General features: G+C 32.8%; 1 protein-coding gene across 1 annotated transcript; it reads left to right on the top strand.

Annotated features, from left to right (window-relative positions):
- The first annotated feature begins 381 nt into the window (after nt 1–381).
- LOC117122306 (DENN domain-containing protein 11-like) lies at nt 382–26,303 on the top strand. The gene is made up of 8 exons (XM_033267855.1): nt 382–971; nt 8,186–8,285; nt 15,515–15,673; nt 20,366–20,522; nt 20,705–20,843; nt 21,109–21,234; nt 21,975–22,194; nt 22,615–26,303. Exons 1-8 carry the CDS (start codon nt 740–742, stop codon nt 22,811–22,813), a joined length of 1,332 nt encoding a protein of 443 aa, XP_033123746.1. The 5' UTR covers nt 382–739; the 3' UTR covers nt 22,814–26,303.
- The last annotated feature ends 902 nt before the right edge of the window (nt 26,304–27,205 follow it).

Here is a 27,205-nt window from a genome sequence, read left to right on the forward strand (position 1 = left end):
TTATTTATTTTAACTACCTTATAACATCATAATTGCATGGAAGAATAAATTATTACACTGGACATATACATTTTTTAAAGTTGTTTCTGTTATTTATTTGAACTACAAAAAAATTACAAAGAATAAAAATAAAAGGGGCCAAATTGAAAAAAAAACACAAAAAAAACGAGAAATCAGTCCCACACTGGAGGCATGACACAGGCTTAGCAATGACCAGTACAGGCAGTTATTAGTATTAATATTATGGTTATTCTTATTGTTGTCATCATATTATTATCAGTATTATAATTTATTTTATCATCTCATCACATTTTCCACCTCCAGAAACATAATATAGCGCCACCAGGTGACTAGTAGAAAAGTTTGTTTTTGAAAGCTAAGAAGCTAAGACAAAAGTAGGCAGCTGAGTTCGGGGATGGGGATTCCCTATGGCTAACCTTCAGTCTAGGCCTACGATTAGTGGAGATAGTATAGTTTATAAGCATTATTATCTATTTGTACGATTACACGTATTCATTGTTGTACCATAGAGTACTGAAATAGGACCTGTGTGGTGTTGTAGTACTGAAGAATTACAATTTCTTATTAATTAAGGTTAAAGTTGAAGAAACAGATGATCTGAGTTGTTGTACAGGCATCATGTGGCAGAGACAGTCGTTATTTCCGGTTGTTACGCCACATAACACAGTACGGTGTGTATGATGAATCTGTGTATTTTGTCTGTGGATTGAGCACAAACATGGAAAAAACTCCACTTCTTGTAGATTTCGACGATCACAATTCTGCTGAAGTTCGTCAGCCAAAAAGTCAGTTTAAAAATGGAGGTGCGGATTTTATTAAGAGGCTGGCCCAACAGGACGGTGATGGGAAAATAGATTCTAACGGAGCATCTGTTAGCGATGTGCGAGACTTCACTGAAGGGAGTGCTAATATTGTTGCTATATTCGTGGTGGCTTTCGACACACGTTCAGGTACGGTAGGCCTAACTTCGGCCTAGACAATAGGGCTAGGCCTAGGCCATAGGCTCGCTATGGCGAAATAACCGGAATGAAACCTTCATACTTTTTTATTATTGGCTTGTATATATATTATAAGTAATAAATTTAAGAGATTTATTTTTTGGGTCCTACTAAACTAAATACCACATGGACCACACGCCACCACGCGTAACCACACGGATGCAAAAATGATAAAAAAATATTACCACACGAGAGTAGAAAATACTTAATAATCAATAATAATCAATAGAAACCAACTTTTAGAACGATAGTTATCCAAATTCTGTTAAAAACCGATGTATGTTGTTTTTTGCTTAGTTGGTTTTGCCCGTCGTGTCTCGGTAAATAATGCGTTGAAATTTTACATCTATAATAACGCATTGACGTGTCAGCAGAAACGCATTCGACCACGACCTTCATGTCTTCGTTTCATAGCATCACTCACGATATGTACTACAGACAGTACCACATGAACGATGATAAACTTATTCTACATTAAAAAACAAAATGAGTATTTAGACTGTAGTATATTTGTATTAAGGGAAGGGCACATAGAAAAAATGATTAGATTTAGTATCACTCTCTTAAAAAAAAAAATTGATGAGGCACGGCGGTTTTTTGCACCATTATTAGCCCTACAGTGGTTCAGGAAGCATTCAACAAATTTATCTACATACAATGTTAATAAAATGAGTGGTTGTGAAGTGAGTACATATTTGATGAAATGTGTTATAAATAAAAATGTATTTTAAATAAATATTTTTGAATCTTGAATCAGTTTCTTTATATTTTACTCGTATCCCAATGGAATCTAATTCTTGACTTCGGATAAGTTGGTCGTCCTGAATCTATTTGTTTAAAATATTTACATTATAATGCAATCTCCTTTACTAATGTTGTACACTGAAATGTATATTATAAAAAAACCGACAAACAAAACCCCTAATAACTAACGGAATGAATTCTGAACTGACAATTTTTCTCTTCCGTGTGAGTCACGCCCACCTTTATTTCAATCCTATTTTGTAAGAACTGTATTTATATAGTTTTTAAAAATTTTCCAATTTTGTAATTTAGCCTACATAATTTAAATAGATAAGGCCTCTTTCATTACAATATAATAATTATGTGATAACAATAATAAATAGTACAAGTTTTTATATTATCCCTACTTATAACATAATAAAGTTAGAATTTAACAACAAATACCATTTTTCCATTTTTCTTATTACAATTTTAAAGTTCATTAGATCTTATGTGGTGTGCCTTGAATTTTTAAAATAATAGTCTCTCGATGAAATGTAATGTACGTAGTGAGTGTAGTAAGCCTATTTAAGAGGTTATAGTTGAACGCATTTCTGCAGACGTCAATGCGTTAGAGATACTCAATGTCAACGCATTACCTTCTGAAGCACGGTGGCAAAAACATGTTAAAAATAGTCAATTTTTACCATAAATCGGACAACTATCACTATTAAGCGCTATATAAGAATAATATTAATTATAAAATTAATAATTAATTATTATTAATATTATAAAAGTTGTCTAGCCTATGTAGGTAGGCAGGCTAGAGGCCTAGGCCTACATAGGACTTGATGAGTAGGCCTAGGCCCAGGACCTAGGTAGGCTTGATTAGCTGGGCAACACTAACTAGGCCTGCTAGTAACTAACTAGGCCTGCCGCCTAGGCCTACATACAGCAGTAACATGCTGTAGGCCTAAACTATAGTAACTTGATCTTGTTCGACGAAGCTGTAGCCTAAAAGCCAGGAACTTGGTGCGCCTGACGGTTGTTAGGCTGACACGATTTTATGGAGAATGCATCGTCATGAAGCGCACGCAACTGATCGCAGTTAACAACAATCCGTTCAGACCGCCACTGACAATCAGCACTGCCAGCAGACAATGTCGAGTTGTCTAGTGCTCACATGGAGTGAGGTTTGATTTGTTGTTGATGGTCCTACGGCACAGAAGTGCCTGGCTTAAATTTAACCAAGTGGCTAACGAACGGTTGGGCCTTTCTCAGCTGGCCCACGTGCTTGCACTGAACTTGTAATTATGTCTGTGTTTCTCAGTGACTGTTCCTTGTATTTACTGCAATCATGCTGTAATGTTCATGTTTTTGTCTCTTCACAGTGTACAAGTTGAATATAATTATTAATATGAAAAAAACTCAAGTCAATTCCGGTATTTTAAGTAAAATTGAATTGCTTCTAAAAGAATGTCTTGGAAAATAGTTATCAATTCAAGTAAGAAAGAAAAAAAAGGGTTTATTTTTTCTGATTTGCAGCTCTTTAATTACAAAAATCCTTTTAAGGATTTGTGTATAATACATGGATTTTTGTAGTAAATACTGCAACTCAGCAAAAACTGATTTTTTAAATTGATTAATTTAATAATTGGTTACCATTCAATTTCAGGGTTTAGGCCACAGGTGGGAAAAGTGTGGCCTGGCCACATAAAGCAGTTTAAAATGAGTGCATAAAGGTGTTAGGAAGCATCCTATTACTGGATACATCAAAGTTTGGGTGCTGCCCTGAGTGTAAAATCAAAAATTCACCTTCGTCCACCCCCTCCCTTAACCCAATTTTATTCTAACCACTGGTCTGGGCAAATGAATAGGAATGGTAATTTTTCATGCGATGTAATATTCAAATGTAATGTTCTTTCGAACAATAAAGTTATCTTGTATCTTGTATATTCGTGCACCTGTTAATTTTTCATTCTCATTCTAATGTTCGGTTGAAAGCTAATGTGACATGTGTTAGTGTTAACTGTTGGTTGGACAGTGTGCAGTAGATAAGGACATCACCAATCAAACGTGGATGTATTTTAGTGAGAACTTCAAGGTTCAAAGTACAGTATAGTACTATTATAATGCAGAATATAGTAAGGTTTGCCGTTTAAAAGATTTTGGCCCCAGCTAGATTTTTGTGCCAAAATGGATTTTATTGGCTACTTTATCATTTTTGGCGTGCTGGAAATATGTATTATTAGGTACTATAGGTGTAATGGAATTAAATGATCAGTTTATAATTCCCTTTACATTGACACCAAACATGACCATGTGGTGCGCCGGCCATCTTGAAAGTAAAAATGGCGGCTGATAACGTGGATAAAAAAAAATGGCACCTAACTGTTTTGAATTCGGTAGGCCTACACCAAAAATAATAAAGTTAGCCAATAAATGCCATTAAAGTTATGCCATTTTGGCATAAATATCAAGCAAACTGTAGTAATAGTTCTAGTTGTGAAATATGGACAGCAAATTTGGATCAGGATGTAAAATGTTATTAACATAAATGTTAATTAATAAGGTTCAGTATATAAAAAGCAGCTGTTAATTTGTACTGTAACCTTTATTCACTGAAAAGACATAACCACAATGCTTTGCCCTCTGAAACTGCTTGTTGTAGGTTTAAACCTTCTCATCCAAAATGTGGTGTGCCACTATTAAAACTTGCACTTGAGCCATCCAGCTGAAATACAGATAGCAAGGATGGAATAGAACCGGGGACTGAAGAAGTCATTTAAAGAGCTTCACAGTTTCAAAAAGTTAAACAGCCCTTAAGCTGTAACAGGGTTGGCAGCACCAGGATTTGCCCGACGGTGGGAGTGTGGGTGTGGTCAGAGGTCGCTAAAAATCTTTTGGAAGTCGTCCAAGGTCCAATTCGGAAGTTTCTAAGGCTTTATTTAATTGATTTTAGAGTTTATTAATGTGTAAAAAATACATATTTTTTTGTTCCAACGAATTGAAGTGAAGGGGTAGCTCTCCACAATGGGGGCGCTGCCATTTTTGGTCATAATGTCATGCCAGGGTATAAAATGCCATTGTACATCATCCTTTCCTTATCACATTATTGGTTTTTGCGTAACATTGTAGGACTGTTCAGCGTTATAAATTAAACCTTCTATCAGTCTGTTGCTGATTGATTACTATTCCATTAGTGTAATAGAGGTGGCAATTAAAATAATAGCATCATGCGTAATTACTGTATCATTTGTTTTGATTCTTCTAAAACCAATTCACTGTGCTCCACTGAAGATATTCATATAAGCTTCAATAAATTACTTTATTGCAAAAAAATTACTGGTGCGGATTTTAGATTTGGACACCATTGTATAAGATTCTTTGTTACTTCCTGGGGCAAAATGTTCCTATCATTACCATTATTTTATTTTCCATGAACAAGATATTGTTTTCTTGTTGCAGTATTTTAATTAAATTTTTAATTAAAATTTTGCCCATAAATGCTTAAAATAATGTACGGCCATGCTCCTTCTTTCTTGTTACAAAATAAAAAAAAAAGAAAAAAAAAGAAAAACCCCTTCTTTAAAATACTTTGGAAAATTTTTGTTTGATTTACTGAAAGTAACTTGAAAAGATTAAATAATCCAAATATCTTCAAATTCAATGAAGCATTGGCATCATTTGTCCTACTGACTTCTATCACATTCTCTTAAATGTAAAGTGCTGCTATTTAAATAGTAATCCCTCTTTGCCTATTATTTGGCCATAATTTTCTGCAAATTCTATGAATAGGTAGGTAGAATTTTGCTGTTCATCAAGTTTTCCTTGGGTGTAGAAATTAATTCCCTTATTAAAATAACCATTAAAAAGAATGTAAAATATTTAAAAGGTACTGAATAATTTTGAAGGTTTATTATGTGCATAATGGGGATAACATTAAAGGAGAATGATGATTTAGGTACAGTACTTACGTGTAATTTGTTATTCTCAATTGACGTCGAAAGATCATTAAGTCAAAAGTATCTAAATGCATGTGTTATCTGTTGCATCAAGTACTGTGCGTACTACTACTAGACTACAGTATGCTGGTAATAGACAACGGTGATGCCAGATTTTGATTTAACGCTAGTTTTGTTTCAGAAATAATGTGCAAAATTGTAATCATCTGGCTGTGGACTGTTCTTCTTCTTTGGTAGGCCAACTTCACAGTTGCCAAGAACGCGCGACGTCTAGTTCACAGTGGCAGAGGCTGTTAGATGGGCCAGTACAATTGTTCAATTTTGATATAGTTTAGTTCCTTCAAATTATTTATTAATTTAGATTATCATTTCAAAAATAGTTCAACGTAGACTGGATAATACAAGTGCAGTGTGAAAGCTTGCCATTCAAAAAATAAGGAATCTTGGTCATAATTTACTTTTACATTTTGTTCATTATTTTTATGTGTACTGTACCTTATTTATCTTTGCATTGCATAATATTGGTTGGTAATTGTAATTGTCTATTTTGAAATTTGTTCAGAACTGGAACATAGGAGACATTTATATAGTATTTTAGGCGAGTTGATTGGCCGAGCGGTTAAGTCGGGGGCACCGTAACTGTCAGCTCTAATATCGGTGCTGGTTCAAACGACTCACTCGCCAATGGTTCCGGTGGTGGAACAAGTCTTCTCGTATAAGGACTTTAAACCGTAGGCCCAATGTATGCATCTTCTTTCAGAAGAGTAGGGGTCTACCCTGGTGTACTGGTCCATTAAGTCCCCTGTTGTTTAATGGATAAATAGCACTTAGGACAGTGATTAAGTTCACTTATTAGCATATCCTTGGCTCTCGTGCCTAAAGAATTGAAATGAAAAAAATGAAATATTGAAAATGCAAGTCTATATCTAGGCAAAAGAATAAATTTAAGTAATAGGTTATACAACTCAAATAAAAAATTGAAATCCTTAAGCTTAGAGAAAGACTTAAAATTGTCCATAACTCCCACATACTGTACTAGATAATTAATACAGAATTGTGTTTGATCCCACGCTTTATAAATTATTACTAATTAGTACTTAGTTTTGTTATGTGAGAAATGAAAGGGTTAAGTGGTCTGAAAGTTAATTACAACCGCTCTTACAAGTAGCATGACAAGCTACAAATTGCAACCGGTGTTTTCCTTCCATCAAGTCTTTAATTCAATCTAATGAAATCGAAGAGTCATTAATATTACCAAATCTTTGATTTACTTTATATCCATTTGGGAGCCTACAGTATTGCAGTAAGCATGCAAAGTGTTGAGCTATATTGGTTTGTACATAGCATAACAAAATTTGTTTCATTAAAGATGTATTGTCCCTTGAAAATGAAAAAAATCATAAAAAATAATTTTGAAATTAACTTGCTCATTTTGCATTAAAATACAAATTATTTACTTTAGCATAGGAATTATTGAATTTAAAAAATGATTACCTCAATTTTTTTTTTCCTGAATGAAAATAATAAAAACACTACCATTGATTGCAAGTTTTTACTATCATTTTTTTTTGTAAAGAATGGGTAAACATTTTTAAATACAGTAGTTTCTACAGTACTGTTCAGGTTAATCCTTTTTATGTTGCTTCAAAATGAGCCAATTAATTTTAAAATGATTTTTTAAATATTTGTTTGGTATTTTGCATTGGACAATACATCTTAAGCATACAGTATGTAATCAATTAATATGCATATATGTAAGTTTTTTTAGGCGTCTGAATACAGATTTATTGTCACTCAATGAATTTCAAATTCAAATGTCTATGAACAATATTTTCACATTTTAGCTTTGCTCAGAAAAAGGTTGCATACATTTGTTGTCATGGCGACTAGTTTAATAGTGAACATTGCTTCTGCTTTCCCTTGACCGCTGTCCTTGTTTTTACTTTTTGTGTTTGTATTTGTATAAATAAAACTGAAAACATAGCTTTCTGTAAATTGAGGAGAAAAGACTCAATAAATATTATGTAATTAATTATAAAAATATAAATACTATATTTTTGCCAGATTTAGAATTAATCAGGTGTCAGTTTGGTGTCTTGATAATGTCAAAAGAAAGAATAAAAAAAATTCAGCTTCAATTACCATGCGTGCAGTATTTACCTTTTGATATTTTTGTACCATATACCCTTATTCATTCTGGTATTTGGCATCTTTATTACCTTTGTCTTTTGATAAGAAGCTGTATCATAATGAAGATAAATTAAAATTTTCCATTAGGTAGCATATTTCATAATTTTTTGTTAAATAAAGTGGTTTCATATAGAAATCCAAGAAGGAAGTATTTTCTTTGCCAATAAACAGTATGCATAATTACCATTAAATGAGCATTTGTTGTTTCAGATTTCACCTCCGACTTTGTTGTTAAGTGTTGAGAGTGAAAAGATTGTATTGATCACATTTCTCATGTTTGCATTTAAGGCAATGTGGTTGAGTGGAGTATTCCAGAAGATATTGATTTAGAAGGTGTAGAGTTTAAAGCAATGGCAAGTGGTTCACATACGATCAATTCAGATTTCATGTAAGTACAGCATTTAAAAAAAAAAAAAAATCAATTTCAACATTTAATGATAAAAGCTGCAAGTGTCCCACAACTCAAGGGAGTATCCTGGCAAGTAATCTCTCTGGAAAATAGCCCCTCTCGCAAATTCATATTTGCTTGTTTTCACTGATTTATTATCAATTGTTTCACGGAAGTTATTGCCGATGGATAACACTGTGTGCAGAAAAGTAAGAAAGCTCATTAATCAGATTTTATTTTATTTTAAAAATAAAATAAAATCTGATTAATTTGCAGAAAAGTAAGAAAGCTCATTAATCAGATTTTATTTTATTTTTAAACTAAATATTTCCAAGCAAAATCAGTACAAAATACAATAAAAATTCAGAAGACAAAAAAAGCCTCAGGATTGCCTAAAAGCAAGCTTCTTCAGTGGATATATAATAATAATCCGTGTAATTATAAATCAATGGTTAGCCAACCAATCAGCAATTACATAATAAAGCCTTGAAAGCCAGTGGCTGCTACAATAGTGGAGAGATAATTGCCACATGAAAAAAGTATTGTGTTAAAGTGTTATATTCACCACTAGACAGAAGTGTTATATTATGTAAACTCATTCCATTATAAGTATTGTTGTTGTTGTTATTATTATTATTATTATTATTATTATTATTATTATTATTATTATTCGGGTAATAAGTATAAGATTACAAAACCAAATGACAAATGACTACAGTTATGCTTTTCAAGTACCATACACTATAGTAGTTGATGATGAATGAATATTGGATCATTATGGATTGCTAGTTCAGTGGTATATCTACAGTATGGGGGTGGGGGGAGAGGGGTGATGAGTGCACAGGAAAGTGCACACGTCCTTCCTGAAAAAGCTTTAAACCCACAACCCCCAGAGATATCGCTCCACTGAAAATTTGCAGTGTAAATTAATAGTACTCAATAAAAATTCAGAAGACAAAAAATGCCTGAGGATTGCCTAAATAAAAGCAAATTTGATCACCATCTAAAAGCTACTCCAGTGAACATTAATGATTTAGACTATAAATTTCAAAACACAAACATAAAAAGATGATTAAAATTCTATGGGAAAACATAATTAGAAAAATAGAGTTTCACACAAACTCCTGTGTGTTACTTTTGTTTTTTTTTCATATTTATGTTAACAGCATCTCCATAATATGCACTCTGTATTAGTCGACGATTACTATTATTATTATACTATTGCAAGCTTGTGAATATTAATATTGAAAATGAAAAAATAATAATTTTGGTTTAATAATACTTAGTTTACAGTATAGCTCTAGTATCTGCTAATAATATTAAGTGCAAATGGCACATAATTACCCCTATAAATGTAATTTGGAATTTGGTATAAGGCAATTCAACAGAAGGTCCGTTCATCTCTGCACATCAACATAGTGCAAGATTACAGCCCTTTGATCCTATAAAGTGTCTTTGGCACCGACAATTTGATACTAAATGCGAGTTCTGCTGTGAATATTAATAAAGATAATAAAAAATAGTAATAGTAATTTTGCAAATGGCCCATTATTGCCTCTGATAATTGAGTTTCATGCATCTTGAATAATGTGCATCTTCTTGGGCGCTTTTGAATATTCCAACATTACTTAAATTTCCAGGAGAGGTATAACGTGTCAAGCCTACATGTTAGATTTTGGATTGGGGCAGAGGAGGGCGATGCAGGCCTTGGGGTTATTATGGCATTGGGTTTGGGGCATGCACAAATGTTTCAAGATGGATTCTTGGCCATTTTGTGGCACTGGTATCAAAACAATAATATTCTTGAAATTACTGGCAGATTTCATTTCTTCTAAACACTTGTTGTATGTATTGTAGACAGTGTTAACTGAACTTGTCAGTAATATAATCTTGGGAAACATTAAATACATTTAAGGAAAATCCATATGAGTCTGCCTAGTGCTGGCTATGGTTCTGTCATTCAAATCCAGCATCTCTCTCTTCCCCCCCCCCCCTTCGCTTGAAATAATACTGTGTAACAATATTAGCAAACAAGAAAAAGAATCATCAAACTTGAACCACACTACTATAAAGATTCAAAACGTGGTATTGGTAACCATGTTTTTATGATGCAAATGAAAACCCTTAATTGTCAATTTTAATTTAATCACAATAATTTCTATATGTTTGAAATCCACTGAATTGAATGTATTGTTCGCAACTTCATTACAGGGCAGGAGAGACTAAATGCCAGCAAAGCAGTTAGTCCTCAATTAACCTAATTGTAAGCCATAAGAAAACTGCTTACCATTATTTCTAAATTGAATTTCCTCTGTAATATGTATATTTCATATAAAGTATAACTGTGTAAGAGCATTGAGTCACTAGTAATCATACACTGTGCGGGAAATTATGATAATGATATAGAGTCATGAAATACAGAACGATTGATGCAATTGAATGACCAGTGTGTATGATCAGTGATGGCAGCAAAAATGTAATCCATTTTTTTTTTATTGCTATTATCCACTGTGAAATGTATTTGAATCTGAAATCTTTATAGTAATATTAAAAAAGTACTTTTTTTTGGAAATTTGATGCAGTGTTATTGATCACACTGAATATGCCCAGGATTCCAAATAGGTGATAAGATGAAGCCTTGCTAGTCAAGTTAACTCTTTATATCCTTCAATGGATATAATAATAATCCCTAGGTAATTATAAATCAATGGTTAGCCAACCAATCAGCAATTACATAATAAAGACTTGAAAACCAGTGGCTACTACAATAGTGGAGAGATAATTGCCATGTGAAAAAAGTATTGTGTTAAAGTGTTATATTAACCACTAGACAGAAATGTTATATATCATTCCATTATAAGTATTGTATTATTATTATTATTATTATTATTATTATTATTATTATTATTATTATTATTATTATTATTATTATTATTATTATTATTGTTATTATTACTTGGGTAATAAGTATAAGACACAACCAAATGACAAATGAGTACAGTTATGCTTTTCAAGTACAGTACCATACACTTTTGATATCGTACCTGGTAATGAATATTGGATCATTATGGATTGCTAGTTCAGTGATATATCTACAGTAAGGGGGGAGGGGAGAAGGGCGATGGGTGCACAGGGAAGTGCACACATCCTTCCTGAAAAAGCTGTAAACCCACAACCCCAGTGGTGTCGCTCCACTGAAAATATGCTAAGTAAAATAATAATACTACTCATCTTCTTTTGCTAGCTAGCTTCACCAGTTAATCATCGCCTCCCCCACTTAACCTTTGCACCCACATCAGCACCCCATCAGCTCCCCATCTCAATACTCTAGCTATGCCACTGCTGATGTGTGTAGCCATTTTTATGAGTAATTTTAATAAATAATAACAAAGGTTTACTACAGTAGTTTAGCAGGCCGACATTTAAAGAAATACCAGGAGACCTGCAAATCACTCTCCTCAGATTCATTAAGGAGAGCAAATCTCTCTTAAAGAAATTTGATCTTTGCCTTAAAACTACTACTAGGAATATTATAGAGTAGTACATTGCTTTATTTTGACAGCAAAATATTATAAGACAGTAGTCCAACAAGAATACGTTTATATTTAAAAAAATATAATCTATGAACTCTCATTGGGTGAACACTCAAAATAGGATGTTAATATATTTGTATTTTTTTTAGAAAAAGACATAAAGTAAAATACAAATATCCTGCTGTCAACCAAATTGAATTTATTTTTTTAAGCTCTCTATTTCATTGCAGACAGTACTGTATATTAAAAGTGATAGAAGTGCACAAGTTGGAAGGGCATAAAACCAATATGATCAGTTAGCCCTTTTGCTCTCTTTAAACCCTTTTTTCATTCACTCAGTCATATTTCGACCATACTGTGTTTGCATACAGTATATTGTACTGTAGCTACAGTATGTACATTAGTATGCTGAATATAAACATAGCCACAAATAATTGCTGTAATATATGTGTGTTTCTGGTAAATATGTGTGTTGTCTTTTTATGATGGTTAATTCATAGCCAAGAAGATCATCCTTGTCACAGTGCATCATAATGTCTAAATAGGTTTGCATCAGAACACACACAAAGTCGCAAAACAGTCGGTGTGCATAATAAAATGTACAAGGCAGACAATTTGGTGTTGCTTGATCAGTATTAACACGTTGCCTGCCAGACTTTTTTTTTAAGGTTCCTGACCGTGTGCCAAAACAAGTTTACATGCACAAATTGAAACATACTTTTTGAAATTTTATTTAGTCATATATAATCAAAATGATGTGTCTAATAAATTGGCGGGAAAATATTAGGGGACGTCGGCAGCACTGTGACAGCACTCTTTTTATTGATTATGCCTAGTGCGAGTTTTCCTGTCAGCTTTTTGCATGGGTTAGTATATGTTAAAGGGCACCCCCACTTGTACGAGTGTACTGCCGGCAACAACAACAACAAACAACAACAAAACAAACATACATACATCATTTGTTGTCTAGGTGTATCTTCCCCAAACTACCAGCCGTTAAGTCTGTGGTTCTACAATGTATATCAAAGAAGTAATAAACGCTAGAATGTTACCCCGATTTTGACGAGTATAGTTGTCCCTGGCGCCCTCACCAACACCCTGTGGTACAAGTATACTTGTTGCTGGCAGCCAACGTGTTAGAACAAAGTACAGAATCAAATGAAATCTCTCACATTATTTGTGAGAAACTTAAAAAATTTGGAAATTTAAATAATTATTTAATGTCTGTATCATTTAAAATGAATACTGTAAGCTTTAAAGCTGAAGAGTGTATTTATTCTAACTGACCATTATTCTATTTTGCGTATCCATCACTATCAACACCTCATCACTGACAGCCCTCCAGTTTTAGACAGAGGTCCCCACCCATCCCTTCCTCACTTGATAAATGCTGACTGTGCCAATGATGGAATTATACACGGTAATAACATCAAAACTAAGCACTTTTTCGCTAAGCCACCCCCCTTGGTTATTGTTGCTAAGGTTCCACAAAAAAGATAGCGTAACTGTACGTAAACGTGTGTGTTTGCGGGACAACACGTGTGTTAGTTGTACTGGGGCGTGTATCCCTTACTCTGTTCTGTCTGGTTTAGTTGTTAACTTTGATTGACACACTGGAAAGATCCGTTCTGGATTTAGACTGCACCTTGCTGGCTGCATGACACGATAGAACGCCTTAGGGGAGTTGTAAGGATGGGTAGTCCATGCAAAGCTTTCAAATAGAAAGTTTGCCCTCAATTTCGGAAGAAAGAAATATTATAAAAATACATTTTTTTGATCAGCTAATTAACTAATTAGAGTATTTTTGACTTTAAAGGTGGGTGTTACACTGTCAAACTATCAAAGGTATCTACTAAAAGCACAATGCAGTACAGTAGATCTGCAGCATCTGCAGCAAAAATTAGTAGTGATTTTTCTTCAAGCCTGAAAGATAATACCCAAAGGAGATACAACAGTAATAATTTTGCAGTACAATTACTGGTATGGTGATTAGCCAAACTGAAAATGTGCTTTCTGAATTTAGTGCTCAATGATGAATATTTAATGAAATCTCCCATATCAAGTGAAATATGTATGTGCCTAGAAATTTGAAAATTACAACATTTGATAAAATTCATGGTAAAGGTTAGAGGTAGGAAAATAACCAAAAAATGGAGCGTTGTCATGCAAAATTGTGTATGGACTTGTTGTGACAACTGTAGCAGCCATCGAGAAGTGCATATTCATTTCATATTCAAGTTATTTTACAACAGGGGCTGGAATGAACCACAGCATCATGGTAGCTCCTTAATTGTTGCAAGGAATTTCCACTGGAAGGCTTGGTTCAGCAACTGAACCAGATATGGATGAAGAGTGTTTTGAACCAGTACCGATGTAAAGCTGTAGTTAGTAGTACCACTGCCTTTTCCTCATATACTGTAGGGTACATTCTAATTAAAGAATTTGATCTAATTAGTCAGATTAATAAGTTTTTGCTTGCACTGAGAGGATATTTCTGTTATAGTGGGAGATGTAACACTCTTTATGCATAATATGCCTTTTAAGGAAAAACCTAAAAATCTAAAGGGACTGATTGGCCCCATACAGTGTACCTGTAGTTTAAATGCATTTTTCTCAAAAATTGATTATACTCTTTGTGCAAGTACATGCAAGACATTGTGATGGTGTGTTATGTTGGTATACCGTAGCAGCATTATTTTAATGTATGTGTATTATAATGAGGTCAAATTTATCATAAGAACACTACAATATCATTTTGGAACATCATTTTCATGTAACGGAACTACCTTGTTAATAATTAATGTGAACATACCTTTTTCAGCAACATGCATCTAATCTGTGCCTTGAGATAATGACAAATAACACCAAAATGAACAAATAGATTTAAAATTATATAAACACATTTTTTTTATATAAATTCACTCACACAAAATGATGTACTGTACAGCAAATACGATTTTTTTTTGAGTTGTTTTTTTGTTCCTTTTCAGATTTTCCTTTTGTTGCATTTCATTGCACTGCATTCAGCTTAATTTGTTCTGGTTTCTTCCAATAATATGCCTATAGATTCATCCATCTTATGCATGTGAAAATTAGTAATATTCTAATGTGACATCGGACAAACTTAAATGAAAAAAGCTGTAGTGGTCTGTTGGTTAATTACATTTTGTGTTTATACAGAGTTCTGAGTTCAGTGTTGTCGCCACAAGGAGTAATGAGATTATTTCTCCTCAATTCAAATTGTCTCCTCCTAAAAAATAAATAAATAATTCAGATTTTTCCTTAAACCAACAAACATGTTTTAATAAAAAATACAATTATAATAATAAATGAACATGTACCAGTGGCGGACCCAGGAATTAGAAATAGACGGGGGCCAGGGATGGATTTTCAAGTGTATACCACCTCAGTCCCTACCATGGTTGTGGCTGAGGTAAGAAATAATTATGTTGTGGCACATCTAAGTGGCTGGAAATGGCAATCTCAGAATTCAATTTGAATATAATTTTCTTTTTCTCCATTATTTTCTTATAATTTTGAATTGAACCGACCATTTATTCGCTACTGTGTATTGTCAAAACATGAACAAATATCCATGAATGTACAGCCCATTGGATTTTACCACTGACCCCACATTTGTGGAATCACCCATGTTGAGTTAAGGTACTGATAAATGATAAATTTATTTTCATTCAGATTCTTCAAGAAAGATAACTATTATGGTCTAAGTTGTTATGAGAAGATGACTGTGGACAGTTTAGAAGAGCGAGGAGCAAGGATGAAGTCTGTTGGTATCCTAGCAACATCATACACCACATTATATAGGCACATGCAGTTTCTTGAAAATCAAGTCAGGTAGGTTAAGTAATGTGCGTTTACACAGCCATCATTCATTACATTTGTCTCTTGGCTGTCTGCTTATGTGCGTAGTAGTTAAGAACTCTGCTATTTCTGTACTGTCATCCTACAAACTATTCTACAGTACTGTGATAATAACGGTGAGAAGAGAAAAGTATTTAAAGTTTTTCAGTTTAATATTCAGATTTGAAAATTTGTTGTGAAAGTACTTAAAAAGTAATAAAATTGCAATGAGTAGAGGTGAATACAGTAGTAATGAATAACAATAAAAATAAAATGCTCAGCTACAATTAAAAGTATAATGCATTATTAATTGGTATGTTGGCTCAAGTGATGATTACCAGGGTGGGGTGGATTGTTTTTGATAGATTTTGCCATGATGTGTTTGTTGTACAAACTGTCTAAAGGGGATTGTGAGATACCAAAGATATGAGATGCATGCGTAATAAAATCCGATTTACTTTTTTGCTTTTTTGTTTCTACTTATTTGCACTGCCGTCTATCATAGCACATAGTAGGAGAACTACAAAGTCTGCATGAAAAGAAAAAGCACTGCAAACCTTTCCTCACACACTTCTATAAATTGATTTGCATATTACTATTGTATCTATGAACTGGAGTGCTTCAAATAATAATAATATGAATTAATAAAAAATATTAAAATTAAGCAGGGTTGACTATTGAAGAAAGAGAATAGAAGTATATTATTTATTAAATGAGAAGGATGAGTTGAATATTCATTGAAAAGCAACTGGAATAGTCAATGGAGATACAATAATGTGCGCTAAATCTGGAAAAACATGCAGCCATGTTCAACAGAAACTATACATACGATGGTTGCTTTAATCAGTTAAAAATATGGAAGGTTTTGATATCATGTATGTGATAAGACACCGATTTGCTGATATTTATGTATCTAGTTACATTGTAATCGATGATCGAATATCATCCTCATACTAGAAGCCTCATTAGATGGAATTCAAAAAGGGGAAGTTTTCCCGAGTTGATGTATTGATTGATGGGTAAATTTCTAAACAGTACCAAATTTTAATGTTGTATCGTATATGCCTTTGCATAAGCTTCCATATCTAGTTTACAGTAGCCTTGTTTATATTGCCCTGCACAGCCTTGATACTGATACACTACTGCAAGAGTAATACTGTACCAGTGTGATGAAGACAGTTTTGTTGTAATGTACTTAAAATATTGAAAATGAGAAACGTTATCAGACGGGTAAAGGCAAGACGTTTTTTTATCCCTTGTTTCGCATACTTATTTTTTTAAAGATTATCGGAGGTGGGCGGAATAAAAATAAAAATAAAATTTTGTTTTCTTATTTAGCAAATAGTTTTGCCAAAATCATCTAGACAGAGGAGCAAATAAAGATAAAATTTTTATGGTGAATGTAAAATAGGATGGTTAAATGCTTCAAATTTATATAATTATGAAGAAATATACATATCTTATCTTTGGAGATTTCAAGGTGGCGGAGGGCATAATAATTTTTTTTTTAAATTAATTTTTTTCTGAAATTTCCACTTTTTCGTGGTGGCAGCTGCGCTAATTTGCCAAAAATAAAATTTTATTTTTCTTCGAAATCATCAATATTTGCAGTTGGCGGGTTCACTTAAAACAAGGTATAAAAAAAAGTCTAGCCTAACCATGAGAATTCAGATTTCTATGGTTCAGGTCAAATCACCTTTGTCTATTGAACTCACTTCAGATCAGCCGAAACCTTCCCCTACTAAACTGTAATATATAAAAACAATTACTGTTATAATTTTTATTCGAGTACAGTACATGTGTTCCATCCCTATAGCGTGATACCAAGTACAGTTACGTGCAGTACCGTATACCATTTTAATTAATTTATTAAGTGTTTTGATGTGATTCATGTTAAGTTAAGATTAAGATATTGTACGAAAGTACAGGAAGATGTGTTTGTACTTCGGAGGTCTATTGTACTGCACTATAGTAAATTAAATTATAATTATCAGATAAAGGAGATACGTCATGTCAAGTTATGCGGTTAGCTGTTTTAATTTCATTTTATACGTCGGTATTATAGTAATCAGTGTTGATCATACTGTAGTTTTATCGGAAACTGAGTAAGCTCACTGAAGGCAAACAACATGTAATTACATCACAGTTATCTGTTAATCTTATACCACAAAGAGTCTAGCCCCTAACAATCATGCTGGATGAATAAACTCATACAAACATAATGATTAATCTCATTATAATGCTAACGTAATTATTTACAGTCTTGTACAGTATACGTAACATTTAGTCTGAAACGACGTTACATTCACTCTGAATTCCAAAAATTAATTAAACCAGCCAAAAATTTTATTTTGTACTGGACGATGATAATAAGCCAGAAATCACAAAATACACCTGAATAAATACTTGCAGTCACCATCATAAGTAGCTTGTGTTTGAAATAAAACAAAGTGCTACCCGTTGTATTTGTTTTCACTGTCATAGACTAGAGAGTAGCCTGTAGACTTTTAGTCTATCCACTGGTAATTTAAAAGCTAATTTAAAATTCAGTGAATGCCACAAGTGTCACATTGCTGTTTAATTTTAGTTTAATTTACATAATTAAGTTACATATTTAATTGTTAAAGCATTTTTCTTGCTTATTTTGTAACCTATTCCTTTTCTGCTACCATTGTATTTCTTTTGCTGATAATTATATTGTTAATATTTATATTGGAATAAAGTTATTGAAATTGAAATTGAAAATGTATGTCGGTAACTAAACCTACTGTAAATTGCTTTCTATGGGGAATAGTTTAAATATTAATGATTCTATGTTTTTTAAAACCTGTAAAAAATGACTGTATCTCTGGTTATATCATTTATACCCTTAAGTAGATGTTGATAATCTATACATTATGTAAAAATTCATGGATTTTATGTGTCAGCACCATCACAAATTCAAGCATAAACATCTTATCAATACTCTTCATCAATGCAATTCTACTACAATTAGAGATTACCTTCTTCCTGCGAAAACAGCAGAGTATGGACATAAGTGATCTCACTGAGCAAAACAAATGTCAGTGTGTATTGTACAGGTGTATGCAAATGACAATAAATGAAACGAGAGTAGAGCGAAGTAATTACGTTATGGAATACAAGCCAGACAAGTGAACAATCACAGTTATATACTGTCTGTATTGCAAATGTCTTACGATAACACAAAAAAGTAAAAAAAAAAAATTATTACAGAAGGGAGTGGAGTTGTTTGTAGGCGTGGAAAAAGTTCATTTCCTGTGACAGTTTTTTTTTTTTATTCACAACTAAAAGCATCTCCACTCCCTAAGCCAAAAAGAGACCGAGACCTAACTTAGAAAGCATCATTTCATCCTGTAAATGGTGAGTTACATGCTGTTGGATTAGAAAGAATTGAAAAAAAAAAAGACGCAGACTCGAAGTTTTATCATGTGTTTTTTTTTTACTTAAAATCAACAGGAGATTTATGTCTTTGACACTGAGTACTTGAGATTTATAAAAAACCAGCAGGGCTATTGATATTTATGATGGATGAACATGTGCCTATTTTTCCATAAATTATAAACACTATTTAATAATATGGATGAGGCCAATGCGAGTGAAGTACTGTATACTATTGAACAGAGTAATTTTACCAGAATTCCCAAACTTGCTCAAGCATTTAAATGTAAAGGGCGTCATATTTCTGTATCTTAATATCAGCAAGCCTTGTGCCTAAAATCAATGAAGTATGCATTCTCGCAATGAAAGCAAATGCTTCCGTCATTGCAATCAGTGCATCATGGCTCAATGAATCTGTGGATAACAAAGAAATTAAGAAATTATAATTGATGTTTACAGTGATGAACTTGAGACACTTCCTGCCATAATTGGGTTAAATTTCATGATAACAGAGGTAGTACTCTTGGCGATGTAAATGTTGATGCCTCATGCAACACAGCTAATAACAAGTGGTTGCATAATTTCTTAGAATGTTTGATCTCGCCTAGTTAGAATTAGCTCTATATATGCAGTTGTAGTCATTTTCTCGTTAGCTCCTAGCAAAATATATCAATTTGGTGTGTTGCTACTTGGAGAAATAAAAGGTCAAATTTGTGTTTTGGAATCGGCAAAGAGGGTACTATCTATATTACCTCATTGGAGTCGGTGATTTTTCTAGATGGTTAAATGTCAATTTTGTGTGTGTATCATTAGAGTTCACATCACAACAGATATTAGTAGGAAGATAACACAGTAAAATTGAACAAAAAGTTATCTGAAATCACTGCTGAAGTTAATTAAATGAAATGGTTTGTCTGTATGTATTATGGGGACTGAAAATTTGCTGATTGATAAATTTCACTCAAGTGATTCAAAAATCCTTTCATCACTCATGTTCCATTTTCTTCACTGCTACTCTAGATAGATACACCAGTACAACTGTAGTTCTGAACCATGGCCTTCAACTGAATTTTGGACATCATTGTCGTTGCATTTTTTATGATAATTACAATATGGAAATATTTTTGTCATAATTAGATTTATTTTTAGCAAATATCAAAAATGTACAGCAAGATTAAAGTTTTATAATGTTTATAGTTTTAAATGTTGTTTCAAATGTTATGCAATTTTGTTTTTATTTATTTGCCTAAATATTTAAATTTTTGTAATGTTCCTTTGGTTTCCCAGACACCAACTAGAGACACCAGAACGTTATGAACAGCTAAAAGCCTTCTATGCAGACCACAGAGGGTCGCTACCCAGCTCTAGGAGCTTATCGTACACATCATTAGGCAACACGCCTAACGCATCCCCTTCCTCATCTGAACTCTTACCTGAAATGAAGGTAAATAGGTTTATAGTTTATAAGTCTTGTATAATTCTTGAGTCAACAGATAAGAATTCTATAATCTCAAATTTAAGACTGTGAATGGTTTTGCTTTTCAAATACAAATGTTTTATTTCTAATTACCATTGATTATTGTCTTAAATCTCATTGGTTCTTCTTGTCCTTTCTTTCTTGAGTAGATAACTCATCCTGCAGGTTGTTTTGCCCAGTTCATCAATTTCTTTGGTGAGCATATATTCACGATCTGGAAGTTTGTCCTCTTACGGAAACGGATTATATTCTTTTCACCACCACCTATTGGAGTTGTTTGTTACAGAGGTAATGTATAAATATCTCTTTTTTTTTGTTATTGCATGCCTATACAGTACATATGCTATTTCATTTATTCAACCATTTCCTTGTACAGTGGCGGTGATGTAGTGGGATACTAGCTGGCAAGTAACCTATGTAGTCAGAGTTAGGTCCCACGGTAATAAATCATATATTTTTACAAGGGCATCAAATTCATTCAAACAAAAACATTTATTTATTCTGTTAGTTATTGTCAATTGATGGATTCTTGATTTCTTTTTTTTTTTTTCAGTGTACTGTGCAAGTGTTTTAGGAAATCATACAGTTCGAATGGAGAATGAGGTGGAGGTGAAACCTCAGTTTTATATCAATGTTGCAGACATCGAGAATTTAGAATCAGATTTGTCCTATGTAGCATGTGAGTATGGTAGTTGTCATACAGTTGGAAGGTTGTTTAATGTCAATGAAATAAACAAACTAGTATATTGACTGATGCAGATTCATCTATCCAAATTTACTAATATATCCAATCCAATGACCGGGGTAGTAATGTGAAGCGCTTGGAGGAATTGTGCATGAAGCGCTATATAAGAGGGACATTATTATTATTATATAAAATTTATATCTTTGGCTAAAGGCTGAAAGCAAAGGATCTAAAGTTTTCAGCTTTTGACTAATATCACTGTAGTTTTGTTCACAAAATAAAAAAACACAAAATTTAAAAAAAAACAAAACTTAATCTGGTTTTTTTACATTTATTAAAAACATTTTTTTTTTCAATATGAATATATATAATAATATAGAAATTTTTGTATTTAAAAAATATTTACCCATAATATTAAATGATTTACCCTTGATTTTTTTATCTTTATCTAGTATAAAAATCAGAATAATTTCTATGCTCAAGTTAATATAATTTGTATGTTACTGCAATATGAGCAAGTTAATTTTAAATTCTTTAAAATTAAAATGAGTTTTTGTCATTTTCAGGGAACAATACATCGTTTACATTTCATTGGTACAATCACCTTTAAACTATCAACACTTTCACATTCTTTTTCGTTTTAATTACCATTCATATTTATTTTTATTACATAGAATCTATGCAGTATATATTATTGTTATTAGTTTATGACATTGTTACTTTCTCTCTTTAAGGTACAACTGAGAAGATCTTTCTTGAAAAGAAAGATCTCTATGATGTTTATGTAGATAATCAAAATCTAGTTGTGCAATCAAACACATTGAAAGATATGTTGAAAATATGTCCTACTGATAAGGAGAAGTTTAATCAACTGAACAACCAGCGTAGCGCTCAGCTTTTCCGAGCGCAAGAACTAGGTGAGGATGCAATGCAAGATGACCAAGTATTTGCTACGTAAGTTATTTTTGCTATTGATTTTTATTTATATTTTATCATCATCATCATCATCATCATCATCATCATCATCATCATCATCATCATAATAATATACAATCAGTATATATTAAAATCAAGATTTTTTAATGTAATGTTCCATGTTATGAAGAAGCTTAAATACAGTAGAACCAATGTTAAGGGAACACCTGTGGGACCAAAAAAAAGTGTCCTCTTAATAGGGTTGTGCCCTAAATAGGGGTTGGCTGTTGTGTAAAAATATCCTTCTCCTTTGTTTTGTGGTCAAGAAATTTTCCACTTAATGGAGGTGAATCTCCATTGACTCTCCATTATTGAACCAATGATCCCGTGAGTTGGGTACACTGTATGAAATTAATTTTTGAGACTAACATCGCAATAACTCTGGTTTGTCTTTGACAGGTTCTTCCTTGAGATGAACAACCATATATTCCAGACACTGCTAGATATTTCAATCACGCAAGACAAATCGTTGACCTCTGATCACATGAAATCTATGGGCTTGGATCCCATTGGTGACCGTCAGTTTATCATGGACTTACTTGAACTTTACGGAATTGATGTGTTGCTTATATTGGATAACCCATGTTGTCCGACATAAATGCTAAAGATTAAAGTCATAGCAGGCAAATGATGGTGATCAAGTGCTTGCTATGTCTGCCGATTATAATTCGTATGTCAGCCTAATGGTGCTAATTGAAGTGAACTCATATATCAAGGTTGTGCCAGACAATGCATTATCAGTACAACTGTCTAAGGAGCTGCTCAATTATGGGATACAAATTGTCTTGATTGTTGCTCCACTGTGATGGACTAATTAACCAAGCTGCTTGATTGATTGTAAACATGGTGATGTCACTCGCTCATCGTAAAATGAAACAGTGTATTAAGAGAATTGGAACGACAGCAAGCAAAGTGATACAACATGATCTAGAAAAACTAAAATGCAGTACAACATTTTTATTATTTCACATATTGATTGCCCAAGTTGGTATTTGGTATATCCTTGATATTTTTGTGTAACATAACACACGTTGAACTATTTTTTTTTTAATGTGTTGCTATTGTATGATTTAGTCATTTGGGTTAGAGCACGTACCACTTGGTTATATCTCATATTCAGTTTCATATTGTTTTTTGCCTGTCATGTTGCTGATTGCAATTTAAGAAACTAGCCTATCATCTACAACCTTGATGCTTGAGCGTAATAGAATAATATAGACCTAATTTTTTTGTTAAAATATGTTAGCGGAAAAGATTGCTACCATGTTAGCAGAACAACACAAGGAGTTTATCTTAGGCTTTCTATGAACAGGACCAAATTTTTTTTGGAGCCTTATAATACTTAATCTTCTTCTTGAGGGAAGTATTAGGGGCATCACTAGAGGCATGTGTTTGATATTAGGTCAATTCATGCCACAAAACTTAGGGTCAGTGTAGATTAATGCAAATGAAATATGTGCAGTGGAATAAATGGAGTCCCATTTTTGGATTATTACATAAAGTGCAATCTGTTGTAGAAGCTCTTTTACATTTGCTGGTGCAAATGTACTGCGCAATGGTGCTTGTGTCTGCAATAGTTCAGGTGGCAGGAAAAATATTGGTGGTGGGTGGTAGGATGTCTTTGTAGCAGAAGGGGTATAGCATAAGGGTAGTGTAATGTTATAGATATTTAGTAAATATTAACTTAGCATATGACAGAAAGTGTGGTATTGGCAGTGAGAATAATGATGTACTGTAATTAAGATTATAACTTTAATTCTTGTGGCAGGAAGGTCATGTCTTATGCTGAAGAGAGAATTATTATATAACTGGAAAAGTTTTGTTGTGTTTATTCCTTATTTGCCAAAAAAATCAAGTACTGTACAATCATATGGTGGTACGTTTTTTGGCAAATAAAGAATAGGAAAAAAGAACAACAAACCTTTTCCTTTTTTTGTTGTAGCTGAAGGGTCTCAATTTGATTTATATAATTGACTGTCTTATGTTGAGCTCCATTAATAACATCACCTTCTTCCATGTATTATCATCTGGTGAATACACCTCAATCATGCATGCATAATTAATTAATACAAAATTTATAATAAAATCATGTAAAATATTTATCAAGTAAAATAAAACAATTGTAATTAAATCTATATTTTTTATTTATGATGCTCATATGAAAAAAACATTAAAAGACTTTTTCTTTGAATACTTTAAAAAATTTCATAAAGGATTAAATTCTTCAGACAATTTCATAAAATAATTTTAGATCTGTATACACTAATTTTGATTCTAACAAAGTATGTTTGGGATTAAAGTATTGTTTTTATGGAAATATAATGTAAATATAGTACAAACAAATATGTTTGGGAATTAAGTATTAGTTTTTTATGGAAATGTAATGAAAATAAATTACGTATATTAATACATCCAACAAACAGACTGCCTTCTTTTAATATATAATTACTGTATAAGTCTACTTAAAATCCATTTCTTATTTTTTCTTTATTTGAGGTCCAAATCTCAACACATACATCTCACACAATTGTATGCACCATGTAACTGAGGATTTCTGTAGTTTGACAGAATCCCCCTCCTAGGGTGATCCTCCACTTGATAAACCAATCTTTGCTACCATCAAAAACTATCAAAATTATAATCAAATTCACTATTTCCACGGTAGAATGCTTCACAGCTTCAGGGGATTTGTCTCTTCCTCTCTGAACCAAACAGGGCATCTTTTGAACCCAATTTCTAATAGAAAGTACAGTAATATTTTTTTCTTGATTAGTATTGTGTGAGTGCATATTTGTCTGAATGGCAAAATAAAAAACTTTTTAAATAATAATAATAATAATAATAATAATGCTTGGTCTTTATATCTGAATGTTATTCCAAATTTTTTCATACGGGGCATAAAGTCTAAATATCCTTTCCACCTTTTTCATTTTACTGTTGATAAGTAATACCACAATTATGTCACTATATTTACAATACTTATTAACTTACTAGTATTTTGTGGCATTATTAGCTAACTCTTATATTTGATTATTTTTTACTCTATGTACTTTTTAATATTCTGGTGCTGATAAACATATATTTTTCCATTAATACTTGATGTTTTTCAGGTTTAAGCATGACCAAAATGTCAGAATTCCAATGATTAATATTTTATATATAGATGAAAAATGTTCTGTTGGAGTCCTTTCCAATAACAAGTGGATTACTGTATACTATATATTTAGTCAGAGTCATGAATGGTCTCAGTAGCATGAATAAATGTGTACAATAAAGATCTGTATTGTAGGTAAACTGTGAATTGAGCATGCACCACTTCAATCATGATCCTTGAAGCAAGGATTTAGATAAATCAAGACTAACTAGTTTAAGGCACACTTTGTTTATTTGTAGTTAAATATTTTATTTCCCTTTATTTTTTTATTTTTTTAAAATTTATTTTTTTTTTCATTTTTATTTTTTATTTTTTTTATTGTTTTTTTTTTTTTGTTTTCCTTTTCTTTTTTGGTATCCCTTTCCAGATTTTTCCAGGTCCGAGTAAGAACTGAATTAGATGCAGGGGTGGCGCCAGCAAGGGGTGGAAGGCCAGGGGCCCCTGTTGGGGAGAAAAAGGACAATTCGTCGGGGACCAAAAAAATTATATGTATTTTTATTTCATAAAATAATTTTAGATCTGTATACACTAATTTTGATTCTAACGAAGTATGTTTGGGATTAAAGTATTGTTTTTATGGAAATATAATGTATATATAGTACATCGATTAAATAAGCCTTTGAAACACCTAAATTGTCAAAATGTTTGCCCCTTCATGACCTTTTATCAAAGCTCCACCACGCCCACTTTACTTTCGTCGGGGAAATTTGCAAAATTTTCCTGGTGCCACCCCTGTTTACCGGATTTACTTGATCTATTCAGCAGCTTTTGCTAGTAGGTCAGTGTGTACTAAAATTCCATCCTGTAAAATATTGGTGCCGGTGAGATGTGGCGGCTCTAGGATATATTTTTTTTGGGGCTGAGCTCGTAGGCTCAAGCTGGGGGAAGGGTTTGAGAGAGTTCCCCCCCCCAAAATGAGATTTTTTTTAAGAATAGCAACCTCTGGATGGCCAGAAATGACACATGACATGTGTTGGCTTGGAATGGGCCTATTTTTATATATTTTTTTAGTCCAACTGCCCGACGAGCTCTGTCCGATGGGGTGGGGCTTGACCTGTCCGGTGGACTTGACCCCTGCTGCTGCCCCCCTCCCCCACTGGCACCGCCACTGACCCCAATTGTTCCAAATATTTTGTTTGATGCAATCTGGTGTATTTAGCTTTTGTTACTGGAGTCCAACTAGTCTTCCTGTGCTTGCAAGTCCATAAGCTTGCCACAAGGGTGTGTGCTTTTATCTGTTGTGTCTTCGACTTGCTGTAGTCAAACCCCTCAGCCTTAATTTCATCTGTTTATCATCACCGTGGCGGCAGGTTCACAAAACAAGATGTAAAAACGTCTCACCTATATGTATTCTGCATGATTGTCCAACACTGGACAAATATTGAACTATGTGGGCAACATTAATGATATACAGTAGGCCTATTTGGTAAATGTGTGTAGGCCTAGCTCTACCAGCCATGAAATCGTAAATATTCTGGTGTGCTTCAAATTGCAATGGTGTAGAGGAAGAATATTTTAATTAAATTCATATATCTACAATGTCACAATTATATATTTTGTGTCTCTAGTGTGTTTATTGTATTAGTGAATATTTTTTCCTATGTAAAAAATTGTATTGTAGAAGGTTAGTCACTCGAAATTTTATCTTTGTGCAATAATCTATATTAGTGTACAAAAAAGGCCTATTCCTTTTGTAATAAGTATATAGGCTAACAACAAACTGTAAAATATTGTATAGGTGTATAGAATGGAACTTGCATTCCTGTGGTAACAGTTGATTTGATGGTAGTATTTCAAAACTGTATTTATTGGTATTATTTGATAATCAACAATTTA

The sequence above is a fragment of the Anneissia japonica genome, unplaced genomic scaffold, assembly GCF_011630105.1.
Source record: "Anneissia japonica isolate Jap-2015-1 unplaced genomic scaffold, ASM1163010v1 scaffold288246_len349457_cov184, whole genome shotgun sequence".
Classification (NCBI taxonomy): Eukaryota; Metazoa; Echinodermata; class Crinoidea; order Comatulida; family Comatulidae; genus Anneissia; species Anneissia japonica.